At 31.4% G+C, this 14,630-nt stretch overlaps 1 protein-coding gene across 2 annotated transcripts; it reads right to left on the bottom strand.

Moving 5' to 3' along the window:
• Positions 1 to 8,500: 8,500 nt before the first annotated feature.
• LOC100854704 (RGG repeats nuclear RNA binding protein B) lies at positions 8,501 to 13,547 on the bottom strand. 2 transcript variants are annotated; one of them, XM_059738235.1, is made up of 6 exons: positions 13,142 to 13,547; positions 11,065 to 11,830; positions 10,013 to 10,130; positions 9,755 to 9,913; positions 9,599 to 9,661; positions 8,501 to 8,914 (listed from the first exon to the last, which is right to left on the bottom strand). In XM_059738235.1, exons 1-6 carry the CDS (start codon positions 13,314 to 13,316, stop codon positions 8,693 to 8,695), a joined length of 1,503 nt encoding a protein of 500 aa, XP_059594218.1. In that variant the 5' UTR covers positions 13,317 to 13,547; the 3' UTR covers positions 8,501 to 8,692. The 2 variants fall into 2 exon arrangements, with proteins under 2 accessions (XP_059594218.1, XP_059594219.1); XM_059738236.1 differs by having other exon boundaries at positions 9,599 to 9,658; positions 13,142 to 13,526.
• Positions 13,548 to 14,630: the final 1,083 nt, after the last annotated feature.

Below are 14,630 nucleotides of genomic sequence, written 5' to 3'. Positions count from 1 at the left end.
TTTCAACTACTAAATCCTAATATTTAGAATTAATTTGCTTTTAAAAACTTTTCTCCTTATAAATTCAACATATAGAGTGGTATAAATGTAAATCCCATTCATCTCTTTGTGTGGTAGTGATTTTGAGAGGGTTAAAAAGGGATTCTAATTAATACTTGAAAGTATCTATTAACTCTTGAAAGTATCTTATTAAGAAAATAAGATGTTTTTGACGAATTTTAAAAAATTTAGTAATCTTGTAAAACTATGTTTGGATCTAGGAAAATTTGAGGGAAAAAAAAAATAGAAAGAAAAAATAGAAGGAAAAAAAATAAATTCAAACTTAATAAATTATTTTTATATATTTTTTCAAATTCCTGGTACTTATTTTCATCTATTATATAAAAATTAAATAATTTAAAAATATATAAAATTTTCAAATCAAATATGAGAAAATTATTTTCTTTAATTTTTTTTCTTCTTTTAATACTTTTTGAAACCAATAATTCTTAGATTATCATTAATTTAATAGTTACTTTTTATTTAAATCATATTTTTATTATAATATATTATCAAAAACATTATTAAAAGACTTTTTTTTTTATTATTTTATATCTAAGTATTAAGTAATTTTTTTTATAAAATGTTCTTAATGAAAATGATATATAAGTTCAAAAGTATTTTAGCCATACATTATATTTGTTTATAAATATTTTAATAATTGAAAACGATGGATAAAGACATACACACTAAAACAAGGGCATAACAACAATAGGTTTGAGGTAGTTCTCTTTGGACATAAATGAAAGTAGAGAGGGACACCATCATGAAGGATTGGAGTATGAAAAATGGATTTCTCATAGAAAACTTAGATTTATGGCAATTTAATAGAACTTGGTTTTTCTTCGGTTACATTGAAAAATGAATAAAGGTAAGATGAAATAAACAGGGGCAATAAACAACTGCAAGTTAAAAATCTTACCACAAAAACCATATGCATGTAATTCCAAATAATTCAAAACATAAAATCTATTTGACGGTGATTTTAGGAAGTACTTTTAACATTTGTAATACTTAGAGTGCGTCTGAAAGTAATTCTAAAAAGCATTTATAGAATTTATAACACTTGACTGATTACAAATTTTAAGTGTTTTTCAAATGGATTTCTCATAGAAAACTTAGATTTATGGCAATTTAATAGAACTTGGTTTTTCTTCGGTTACATTGAAAAATGAATAAAGGTAAGATGAAATAAATAAGGGCCATAAACAACTGCAAGTAAAAAATCTTACCACAAAAACCATATGCATGTAATTCCAAATAATTAAATCTATTTGACGGTGATTTTAGGAAGTATTTTTAACATTTGTAATACTTAGAGTGCGTTTGAAAGTAATTCTAAAAAGCATTTATAGAATTTATAACACTTGACTGATAACAAATTTGAAGTATTAAAAACATTAAAAACATTTCTTAAAATCACTATCAAATGAGCTTTTAGAGTCTGTTTGGTAGTGACTATAGGAAACACTTTTAACTTTTCTAACACTAGAAAATTTTTATTTTTCAAGTATTAAAAAAATTAAAAACATTTATTAGAATTGTTATCCAACATACTCTTAAAAATCTTTAACTTTCAAGTATTAAAAAGGCTAAAAATACTTCTTAGAATCATTAATAAACCTACTCTTAAAACTTTTTAGTACCTTTGTGTATATTTCTTATTCTTTGTTTTTAAAAACAACATAATACAAGTATGTGGACCCTGCATGTTTGCTCATGCAGTCCCACTTGATGGCAAAACTCATTTTTTTTTATTCATTTGGTGAAAAATATGATTTTTTTAGAAGAGACTTGGAATCGCCACTTTTTCTTGTTTTATTTTTAAAGGAAAAAACAAATTAAGAAAGAAAAACCTTAAGTATGATTCTTGAAGTAAAAACAGGTCTACGAAAAATCGAGTCTAGATTCGGGGGTCAGGTTGCTCATTGGGAAGGTATGGTGAAGACTGTAGCACCCCTTTAAGTCCCTAAAAATGAGTTTCTACTAAATAAGGTGAAACAAACGTGACAATTAATAAAGAAATCAATATATACCAATAAAAAGATTTAATAATAAAACAAATCATGCATGAAAATGAATAAATAAATGAAGTAGAAGTGGGAGCGTACCTTAGCAACGAGTAATAGTGTGCTATTATGGAAATAAGGTTAGCTCAAGTATAAAATTATCACATGCATATCAAAGATCAGGACAAAAATCAAGTAATATTCATTAAGCATGACAATTGAAAATCAAAAGAGAAAAATCATATGTAGGGTTCCCACCAAAGCTCAATATATCTTGCATGAATAAGTCTCACAAATTCCATTACTTTGGAATTATGAAAAGTGTCTTCATGCTTATGTAAAATCAAGAGGAACAAAAGATTATTTGAAAACCGGAGTGAAATTAAAATTGTTCGAGATAAAACTAGATTTTTGAAAATTGGAGTCTCGAAAATTATTCGAAAATTTGAGTTTTGGGAATTAAATTTAAGAATTGAAATTTTGGAAATTAAATTTGAAAGAAATTGGAATTTTTAAAATTATTTGAGAATTAGAGTTTTGAAAATAAAATTAAGAAATTGGAACTTTAGAAATTAAATTTGAAAGAAATTAGCATATTATTTGAGAATTGGAGTATTGAAAATTAAATTTAAGAATTGAGATTTTGGAAATTAAATTTGAAAGAAATTAGAATTTTGAAAATTATTTGAGAATTGGAACTATGAAAATTAAATTATGAAAATTGGAATCTTAGAAATTATTTGAAGATGAGATATTTAAAAATAGATAAAATAATAATAATAATAAATAAATAAATAAATAAATAAATAAATAAATAAATAAATAAATGTGAAAATTGGAAATTAAATTAGGAAATTGAAAAATCGGAATTTCGGAAATTGAGAATTAAATTTGGAAATCGAATTTTGAAGAATTATTTAAAGATGAAAATTTTAAAAATAAATAAATAGATAAAATAATAATAATAAACAAATGTGAAAACTAGAATTTTGAAAATTGGAAATTAAATTTAGAAATCGGAATTTTGAAGAATTATTTAAAGATGAAAATTTAAAATAATAATAATAATAATAATAATAATAATAACGAAAGTAATAATGATTAAATAATCAAATGTGAAAATTGAAATTTTGGAAATTGGAAATTAAGTTCGGAAATTGGAAGATTGGAATTTCGGAAATTTGAAGAATTATTTAAAGAAGGGATTTTGAAAATAAATAATAATAATGAAAATAATAATGATTAAATAAATAAATGTGAAAATTGAAACTTTGGAAATTGGAAATTAAATTTGAAAATTGGAATTTTGAAAAATTGTTTAAAGATGGAATTTTAAAAATAAATAAATAAGTAAATAGAATAATAATAATAACGAAAGTAGTAATGATTAAATAAATAAATGTAAAAATTGAAATTTTGGAAATTGGAAATTAAGTTCAAAAATTGGAAAGTTGAAATTTCAGAAATTGAGAACTAAATTTGGAAATCGGAATTTTAAAGAATTATTTTAAGATGGAATTTTAAAAATAAATAAATTAAATAATGACGAAAAATAATAATGATCAAATAAATAAATGTGAAAATTGGAATTTTGGAAATTGGAAATTAGAATTTAGGACCTAAAAATTCTAAAGATGAAAAAAATATGGAGTTGAATTATTTGGAAGCTGAATTTTCAAAAATCAATTTTTAAAGTTTGTGGGCTTTGAAAATGGGCCAAGGAATGTGGCTATGCAAACTGGAATCGTGCACATGGACCTGATCATAGTTGGACTCAACCTCTTTCAAAGAGCCCAAAATATCAGGAATGAAATGCTTGTGGTTTCTTAGTAAACAACATCTCCACCATTGGATTGAATGTGGGTAAGATGGGAATCCTCCACGTGAACAAAAAAACCCATTTTCTGGTTGAAGTAGCTAAACAAAACATGTCTTATGATCTCTACTGGGCCTTCACTCCTGGCCTTCAATGATACCATCATGCACAGGCACGTACTCCTCAAGCTTTTGGACTAGGAAACAACAATCTCCATGACTTCAACCTCAAGCTGAACTTCACCAGTATGGCCATGTTCACGGAAATTTGTCAATTCATCTGCATATGCAGCATCCCAATGACTTCGAAGACCTAGCATTGATGTCACCACTTCAGAATCCCGTTCATCCTTGTCAGAACTATAATCAGAAACGTCACGGAAGTTTCCGGAGGCAAGAACGTTTGAGGCGTCGGCAACTCGGCATGGCGCTGACCGTCATCAAGAGTGCTTTCGTGCTCTCTCTTTATGGACCATGAGGCGGCAGCCATGGAGCGGTAGTCATCAGAGACCAGATCAGCGTTGGTTGGAGCTTTGGCTTGAGGGATATCGGAGTCTTCATGCGGCAGTCGGATTTTGGGCATAGGTGGAGATGGTTGGCATGATGGGTTCGGCAAAGTGGTGAGACCGTGTGATATGGATTGTGGGTGATGAGAATGAAGGATGGGGAGATGAGTGGCAAGGCATTTGCATGATGACTCAAGTTCATGGAGAACGGAAAACAAATGGGTAGGGAAAGCATGGCAGAACCGGTAATGGAAGGTGGTGAGGGGAATAGGTTTAAAGGGTATTGGAAAATGGGTATGAGGTGAAGTCAGTTGCTGACAATGGGTACGGTAGATGTGGACTGAACTGATAACAGTGAGCATGCAAATGGGTATGAAAAATAAGAGACGTGGATGGTGATGGATATGATGGGTATGAAGAGATGGGATAGGAGGATGGGTTTGATGAAGAATGAGTTTAATGGTGAAACGGTGTGCATGAAGGGTACGTGGTGCAGAGAGATAAATGGGTTTATAGGTTTGGGTGTCAAAATGGGACTATGGGTAACGAAAGAAATAGGTTCAATAGCGGAGCCAGCTACTGGAAGTGGGCAGAATGATGACTTCCAGCTGCAAATTCTTCAGGGAAGAAAATATCAGATCTCTGGGAGGTTCATTGTTCCCTTTATGCTTCCTAATACGGGCTGTTGAGAGCTTCGAATGCGCTTTCTACCATGGGCGCAGGTGCTCTGTAATGAAGTCATTTAATAAGGAGACCCACTGAGCATCTCTTCTTCACACAAATAGGATATCAACAAATTCCGAGTGGTGTCATTGAGCCAACTGAGCCTTCCTTGAACCTCATAGTAGAACCTCATCACCCAATCGTGGCCCATTCCCACCATATTGGGTCCCTGTAGGAGTGCACAGCCAAACCCGAATCTGCTTTCTCACAGCCATTGCATTGAACAAGGTCTAGAAACAAATAGTGGCCGTAGCAAAGAAGAATTCATGGGAACAAGGCGCAAAAGAAAACAAATAAAAATATCCTTAGAGGCTTCACTTCATGAGTCATCAGTGAGCCTTCTGATTAGGTGAGAAAAAAAACACATCATCAAATGCAACCATGGGTATGATTCTTGGTTGTTTCACAATGGAGGCAAAGCAAACTGAGATTAACAGCAAATGGGAGTTCTGAATCATGTTTCAACAAGCAATCAAGTGGCCTTCATTATCCACCCCAAACAAATCAATAAATATTCAAACATCAACAGTAGACATAGAGGAATGAAAACAGCCAAATCAATCAATAAGCCTGTAGCATTCATACCTGGGAAAACCTTTTTTTTTTCTAGCAAGACTAGCTTGGCTTCAAGCTTTTCTCCAAGGCTATCTACCTTCAAACTCATTTCTCCTCACTCAGCTATCTCCAGAAAATTCTCTCATAGCTGGTTCTTCTAATCTCCTCCTTCTCTGGTCTGCTTACTCTCTCATTTCTTTTTTCTCACCATTTTTTTTTTCTGCAGCCACCCCGAAAACTCTTTGTAACCAACTAAACTAAAAAAGATGTTCTTCCCCTTGATTTTCTTGCCTTCTAAGCTACCGAACCTCTCAAACAATGGCCACGTGAAAAAAAAAAAAAATCTCCTTTCCTCCCTCTCTGTAACTTCCTTACCTTTGCTTGTCCCCACCTTCAGATATCACCTCAATCTTGCCTTGTCAACTCCCACCTGTTCCACTGTTCTTTGTTCATCCCATCCAACTGTTCTGAAAGGAAGGTCTCCATCTCAACCACCATGGCGAGGTGGTGGTCTACTTGGCCATGCGTCTTATGTAGCTTGCCCCTAGCAGCCATCCCCCACTTCTCCAAAAAAATGAAAATGCAGCTCACTCTCGGGTGACATGAAATACCCTTTGGTGCTATTGATAAAAAAACAATAATAATAAACATTGGAATTGGTTTGCAAAAAGAAGGGTCTACAAAGTAACTCTAATTATAAAATACAAGAAATTTTAAAGATTTAAGGTTGGTTTGATCATGTTTTCTAATACTTGTTTTTCAAAACAATTTTTAAGTTAAAAAACAAAAAACAATCTTTTAGAATTTTACGAAGATGAGGATTTTTGGCAAATTGTTTTTAAAAATAAAAACCAAAAAATTTATTAAGATAATTTGCTTTTAAAAATAATTTTTCTATTTTCAATTTATAAAAACATTGTAAATTTAATTTATATACTATTAATTAAATTTAATTAAAGTTTTATTAAAAATGAAATTAGTTTTATAATTATAGATAAATATTTTTTTTAGTAAATATGAATAATAACATTATAATAATTTTAATTATATTTTATTTAAAATAAATAAGAAATAAAGTTTAATTTTTTTTAACATATAAATGATACATTTTTTTTATCACATGTATACATTTAGTACTCAAATACCAATACAATATTTTAGAAGGTTTTGATTTAATATGCAATTAATTAGACCGATTTTTGGAATTCCAAATCATTTTAAAAAATTAAAAGATTAATTAAATAATTTAAATTATTAATTATGTTTCCTCATATAAATATAAAGTAACAATATCTATGAAACTTATATTCAATGCCTTTGAGACTGCTAAATTAATTAAATATCTACATGTGTTTGTATCCATCACAAGAGAATTTGTTTTTTCATAGTTCACACTCAATCTTTATGAAAAACCTTGAGCTAAAGTTGAACTTTATATCTTGTGATTTTATTTTTCTTATTGCACATTCTTACAAATACCCATTTGTATATGATAGGTTTGATGACTTTAGGTGTCCAGACTACAAGTCTAAATACTTTTCATTTTCCCAATGAGTCGTCTAATTCTATTTGGATAGCCTCTTTCTTTTTTGGTTAATCTTTTCTATATCAGCATTCTTCCACACTTTGTGGTTTAGAGTTATTATCATTTCTTACTATGTCATTGACCACTTAGAAATTGAATACATTATCCATAATAAAGAAGTATTTCAGTTTCATTTTTCTCATGAATATAAATAACTATTTGAGAACTTATCATTATTAGATACTTATACTTTTTCAAAAGCTAAGTGCATCTTTTAAAGTTAAAATAACAATGGAAAATTTATTAAAATATCTTTTCAAAAAAAAAAAAAAAAACTTTTAATAAATGATTTTTCTAAAAACATTTTTAGAAAGACTACCAAAAACACTTCAAAGAGAAATATCATGAGTTTATTTAAGAGTGTGTTTGAAAGTGATTTTATAAAACGTTTCTAATATTTCTAACACTTGAATTATAAAACTTTTCAAGTATTATAAATATTAAAATCACTTCCTATAATCACCATCACACGGGCTCTAAGAGTGTTTTTCAAAAACACTTCTGCCCTAAAAAGTTTTTTTAAAGAAAAATAAAATATTTAACAAAATTTAAGAAACATTTAAAAAAATTTTAAAAGTTTTTTATAGTGTTTTTTTGAGAAAACTTGATAGGTGATTCTCGTTGTAACACTTTCAAAATATCACTTGAAAATTTTTAATGATCTTTAAAATTTTTTTTTCAATATATCTAAAAAAATTGTCCAAATATATGAAAGTCGTTAAACAATTCAAATACCATTTTTACCGTAATAAGCATTTATTTGAAAATAATTATTCCTTTAAAAATAATACATTTTATAAAAAGATAAAAAGATAATTTAACTCTCTTTAAATTTCACTTAAAAACAAATAAATAATGTCTAAATATGCCCAATTTTGTGGCCTGCTTTTAGGAATTTATCCCAAATGAGTTTTTTTGCCCATTGAATAAAATTATTGTAATCCTCTATTACTATTACTTAAATTCACAGCCTAAAGGTACTACCAACTACCAACTATATATATAAATGGATGGGTGAGCCGCTCAAACAGCCTTTAGTAAAGTCGGTCTACTCAAACAAAATAAAGGGATCATATTCCCTAGAAACTTGTTTGTCACAATGTTTGGATTATAATTAAAGAAAAATGAGAATAAGACGTTAAAATTCATTCTCGCAAAACCTAAAACCTACTCATGTAAATATTTTGATTCCTCTCTTGAATACCATCATTTCCATTCAATTCCTATTTCCTACTCAGCATGTACCAAAAAGCACCTCAACATTAATATAAACGAAAATCAAATTAAGCTCGTATTATTAAACCAAAACCAAAATTTTCAATCTGGCCTGAAAAATAACCCAATTCCTTTCCTTCCCCCCACTCCATATGGGATTTTATATTATGTTGAAAGCAGAGATGGAAAATAAAGGGCAAGAAAAAAATAAAGGAAAAACAATAACTCCACCAGACTAACAAAATTTAGTGCTTCAGAGCTCCTCCAAGCACCGGAAACTGGAATTGATCTTCAATGCAAGGTGCAGGTGCAGGTGCAGGTGCAGGAGCAGGGGCAGCCTCCACCGAATCTGCCTGGATTTCTTCCTCAGGCCTAGCCTTCTCCCTCTCCCTCTCTTCACGCCATCGTCTCCTTGGTGGCCGCCTCCCACCTTCAGCTGGTTTCAGAAATTCATCAATGCTTATAGCCTGCAAGGAAGAAAGGATAACTTTGGTAAAACCATGTAGTTCACGAGCTTGTTAAAATAGAATGAATTGAATATGGAGAAGACATGAATGACTTCAACTACCCAGAAACCCTTAATAATTACATGAAACCATCTATAGAAGTGGACCAAACAAAAGGCACGATAAATTTATATGAACATATTCCAATTTTGGTAGGCCTCACACAACCAGCCTACTGCTCATGAACATGGTGCATGCGACCCTCCAGTTATCAAACAAGGGCAATGAGTTATTGCTGCAAACAGTACTATTTGAAGACTACAGCCTATTTGAGTGAGCTTCTTAAATGCTGAAAACATCATATCTTTCGAAGGGTGTGTATGTATGGAATCTGGATATTACTCTCAAATGTTCCACATCTTTTACTTGTCACCACAAAACTCAGAAGCTTATTCTAAACAGACCCCCACATATACTGAGGATCTACTAGCTAACTTAGGTGCCCAACATAGTTGAGAAATAACCCAGATGCACTAGTGCACACTAGAGCCAAGATCATAGCAAAACAGATATTCAGAAGAAAACATACACATAATTGATCAGTCATCGAGGAAATACATATATGCCTATGGATTTAAAGAACACAAAATGTAAAACAGTTTCAACAAACTAGAGCAGCATGTGTATAACATAATTATGTTTTACCTTATGAACTTTCTCTTCCTTGTCAAAGCTACTATTCCTTTTAAGCTTGTCATTCTCAGTCTTCTAGAAAAACACAATTCAAGGAAGCTTATGAATTCATATTCATGACAAATGAAAAAGATCAATATACCAACAGAAGAAAATAAAGTCACACACCAGCTTGATGAAAAGGCTGTCCTCTTTCCTCTTGTCTATTCGTTGCATCGATTCAAATTCCTTGTCAACAATGACTCTTTTTCCCTCGGTTTTTTGTAGGGCTGGCAAGTTTTTCCTCTTTTCAAGAAGCTGCTTCTCATATTCTCCCAAAGTCATTTGCTGTAAGACAATTAAATCATCAACAAGAAAATATCAGAATTTTAGTGCCCACAATGCTACATTAATTTCAACATTTTGCAGTGCCCCGAATGTGCTTACATTTGGTCTTTCCACTGCAGCCCTTTTTCTTTCATCTGCATCCTTTCTTGTTTCTGGTGCAAGTTTTCCCTGTCCAGGCTCAGCACCGTTGGATACTTCAGTAGTCACAGTTATATTCCTGCTCCAAAAGGTTCAGGTTGAATGGTGATAAGAAATGCAGAATGAAAGAACAAATGAAATTTCACAGAAGAAACAGTTAAAATGAGTAAGAGAGTAGGGCAGAACTCTGCACGAAAGGAAGTTAAACAAACCTTCAGTTAAAATTAATAAGAAGCTGAGGGGCATGGCATGAGAGAACATAGAGAAGATCACTTGACCGAAACAATGAAAAATTTATAGGATGATTTACAAGCATTACAGCATCCCTTCCTGCCCATCACACATCAATAAACAGAAAGTTCACATCCATAGACATTATTTAAAATAGGAACCAAAAGTCTGTTCTTATGCAGCAAGCATGTAGGACAAGGTTCATTTGCTACTAAAAAGACAGTAGAATATTGGTGGTTTAGGAATTTGTAATAAGAGCAAATTAAGAAATCCAATAAAAATAGTTTCCATTCAAAATCGAGATTGGATGCACCACTGGTGCAAATCTAGTTTTGCATAGGGAAACAAGATATAATAACAGGTGGCCACCAAAACGGGACACAACCCAGGTATAAAGGAAGAATATGACTATATGAGTAGCACACCTATCAAAAACAAAAGAACTAAAAAAACGAAAAACTGTGCAGCCCTAGTACTAAAGCCAACCTATCAATAAAACCTAAGAAAGAGAGACTCGAATCCGTAGAGTATTAGATGACCATACAAACAGAGTTAAGAAGTAAGCTTGCAGCTCCGATTGTCATAAATGTAGTCTTACCAAAAGTTTTTTGAAGAGCAAACTTAAACTAGCACCAGTAATTCCAAAGGACCATATAACACAGACTTCATAAAAAGCTAATAAGAGAGGAAAAACAAATACCATTTGACTAAAAACAAAAATTACATCAACAAAAACAAAATAATAGTTCAAATAAAGGAGGAGCTATATAATTAACTCTTACCCTTCAGGCCCACCACTGTTGTTATTGTCATTGATTTCATGCTCTTTATTACCATGATTGCCCTCCTTTGTTTCATGGCTATCGCCTTCCTCTTTTTTGGAGAGGTCACCCTCCTTTTCAAAGTTATTCAACATGTCACGTTTTTCATGATTCAGTTCTTCATGTCTACCATTAAACTGACCCTCTCCACTCCTGAATCCGTTATTTCCCCCGCCATATCCTCTTTTATCACCACCAGTCCGATTCCCATTTCTAAACGTTTTCTCACCATCTTTGAAGGATTGGCTCCCTCTTCCATATCCTTTACCATGATACTTATTCACCTGTTCCCAACCACCATCATCATCATCATTTTGTCCTTGGCTTTTAATCTGTTCATTTTCAATTTTGATTTGATTACTATCCTCAGGCTCATGATTTTCATTCAATACTCTTTCTCCGCCACCCCCACCATGCCTCCTTTCATCAACAGCATTTCCATAAGAATCCCTCCCGTGATTCCGCTGATAACCATTTCCAGTTCCACGGTTCCTCTGATAACCATTTGCACCCCCGTAATTCCTCTGATTGCCACCAACCTCATCATTATTATTCTGATAACCATTAGATCCACCAGAACTCCGCTGATAACCATTAGATCCTCCATAGCTCCTTTGAAAACCATCAGCACGCTTGTTCCCAGATTGGTCAATGCCATTCCCATCCAGACCATTCCTTCCTGAACCACGACCACGGCCTCCTCTTCCTCGGCCCCTTTCACCTCTCCCTGGAATAAATTAAGAACATTATTGGCAAAGCCAAATAACAATTATGGAAGATGTGCAAACCACATACATTAACAGAAATTAGAGAGGCACAAAAATAAAAGAGATTTTGTTTTTTTTTCTGTGAACATCAAATGTGAGTATCTTCACAAATACAAACATATTCTAATGGGAAATTCCCAAAAGAAATCTTTGCACTTTCAGCTCCATAAAAAACAGAGCTTAACCAACCTTAATTTACGACACATAAGAAAGGAGTTTTAAAATCAATGAACATAAGAATAGAAGAAATGCATTCCCTTTTGACAACAAAAACATGACCTTGACAACCAACTAAGGCACTGTAACTTAAAAGGGTATATTCCACTTGGGTATTTCTAGCACTACACCTAGTGTTCCCCACCATTCTAAGTGGAACATTTGTAAAGCTAGAATTAAAAAAAAAACAATTTAGTTAAAATCCAAGATTGATTTTTGGGACATCCAAAAGGGCATTACAGCAAATCCACATCTTAAAACTACACCTATCAAATCCATAAAAAATGTGATGAATCAAATACATAAAAAAATATGATGAATCAAATACATAAAAAAATATGATCGATGTTCTGATCAACTCTATGGTTTGATTCTCTAACAGGCACCAGAACTCTACAGAATCCTTGAATAAGTATTAAAAAAAATAAGATCACATTCAAACAGCCCTAAGATTTGAACTTTCCCTTCCCTTCCCTTCACAGTATCTTGGGAAACAAACTCAATCAAAAGACGAAAATAGAAATACACTCAAAATCAAGAACAAACAGTGAAAAATAAAAGCAGAATACATATTTTGGAATTTTCCATACCTGCTATCAACAACAACCTCCTCTATATACAAAGAAAATAGATTGATTTCATTAAAACTGTCCGGTTTGATCCTGACAGACATAATTCCATTGCATAGAGTGTACTTGTTCGAAAAAATCAGAGGCAATTATGGCTTGAGCCTGTTCAAAGACCTTATCCCAGAGTTTGTTCATAAGATTTATCATTACAGCCTGCATTTAATTAAAACACACGCACACACATTCATGCAAGCCCTAGCATGTCACCTTTCCCTATGCATTCGTCTCAATATTCTCAGAAAGCCAACAGCCCACAAACAAAAAACAAAAGCACATTTAACAGGCCCAACTTTTTCCTCACAGTTTCCCACGAACCAAACAAGCCCACAAACGCAAATCAGAAAACAAAACAAAAGCAAAGCAAAGCAAAACAAATGCACAAAAGGATTCAAACAACAAGATCAGACAAACAAAACAAACGATCACCAGAATCAGTCTGCTTCACCGGAAACTTCGGCTCCTCCGCCTTCTTCACCGACGGCGGCAGTGACCGGGGGACGGCGGCCGCAGCACCAGCCTTGGAGGCGACGTGGGCGACGAGGGTGGAGACATCGTCGTCCTCCTCGTCGCCCAAGAGAGCGAACGGGTTGATGATCGACATTTCGATCGCAGGGATATCAGGGGACGAAACCAACACCCTAGAACCCTAGAAGAGTAATTTCTCAGTCCTCGAAACCCTGCACCCTGGGTTTGAGAAAAGGGCGTGGGCGTTTGGAGCGAAGAGAACGAGTGTTTTATTTATAGGGGGAGAGGAGAGAGTGAGAGTGCGTGATTTCAAGGCTTAGGTTTGATTTTTAGTTTTGCGTGTGGAGCAAGGCAGGGTGGTTTTTCAGTTCTATTACTTATGCCTGATTCCTTACCCTTTTATTATCTATTCATTTATTTATTTTTATTATCATAGAATTATTAGATTTATTTATAAATAATGAGTAGACTTTTTTTTATTAAAACTTTTAATTAAATTGGATAGGCATAAGCGAATTTACGACAAACCAAATTAATAACTTATAATGACATAATAATTTAATTTAAGTTATTAATTAAATTAAGTATGTTTAATAAAATAATTTAATGATATGACTTAAAGTAAAAAATAACTTTTAGTAATAAATTAAAATAATTAATTTATTGTTGAATAAATATCTTCATTTTACTTTTTTATCATCAGGTACCCTAATTACCTCTATGATTATTTTTACTACTCCACAACCTTCATTGTTATTTGATCTCATTTTTCTTAATTATACTTTATGATGATAAATATGTGAACTTTGATGATTTAAAATAAATTTTAAGATAATTTTATCAAACAATCTTAATATTTAAAGTAAGAATTAAGTAATAAGTTTTAAGTAAATAACTTAAATATAATTTAACTTAAAGTCAATTTAAGTTATTAAATAATAAGTATTATATTTTATCAAACATCCCTGAGCATTACATAAATACTCTTGTTTACATCTACATGTTTATCCCATAGACTTTTTTCATATAATTTTTTGATTAAAAATAAAATCTTGATAGTTTTTTATTCTCAAAAAATTTGAGGGAAAATTTGAAGGAAATAAAATAAAAAGGAAAAGTAAAAAGAAAGAAAAAGTGAAGAAAAATAAAAAATAAGTTTAAATTTAATAAATTATTTTTATATGTTTTTTCAAACTCATTTTACTTATTTCTTTCTACTGTAGCAAGATTAAATTATTTAAAAATATATAAATTTTAAAAAAATTTTAATTATATTTTATTTTCTTTTATATTTTTTAAAGTAAAACCAAATGTGAGAAAATCATTTTACTTAACATTTTTCTTTCTTTTTCTAATATTTTTAAAACAAAATATAACCTTACTATTTTAGATATAATTTAAAAATATTTGCAACATGTACAAGAAAATTCCTAAATTTGCAAAAATAATC

This window comes from Vitis vinifera, chromosome 7 (genome assembly GCF_030704535.1).
Source record: "Vitis vinifera cultivar Pinot Noir 40024 chromosome 7, ASM3070453v1".
Classification (NCBI taxonomy): Eukaryota; Viridiplantae; Streptophyta; class Magnoliopsida; order Vitales; family Vitaceae; genus Vitis; species Vitis vinifera.
The sequence above is the reverse complement of the archived record's forward strand: the minus strand, read 5'-3'. Positions and strand labels throughout refer to the sequence as shown.

Excerpts from the sequence above, each read along its gene's own strand:
- LOC100854704 (XM_059738235.1), bottom strand. The coding sequence starts at position 13,316 with ATGTCGATCATCAACCCGTTCGCTCTCTTGGGCGACGAGGAGGACGAC. Across the intron at positions 10,131-11,064 it reads AACAGTGGTGGGCCTGAAGG|GAATATAACTGTGACTACTG; the intron begins GTAAGAGTTAAT and ends CTTTTGGAGCAG. Across the intron at positions 9,662-9,754 it reads ACAGCCTTTTCATCAAGCTG|AAGACTGAGAATGACAAGCT; the intron begins GTGTGTGACTTT and ends GTGTTTTTCTAG.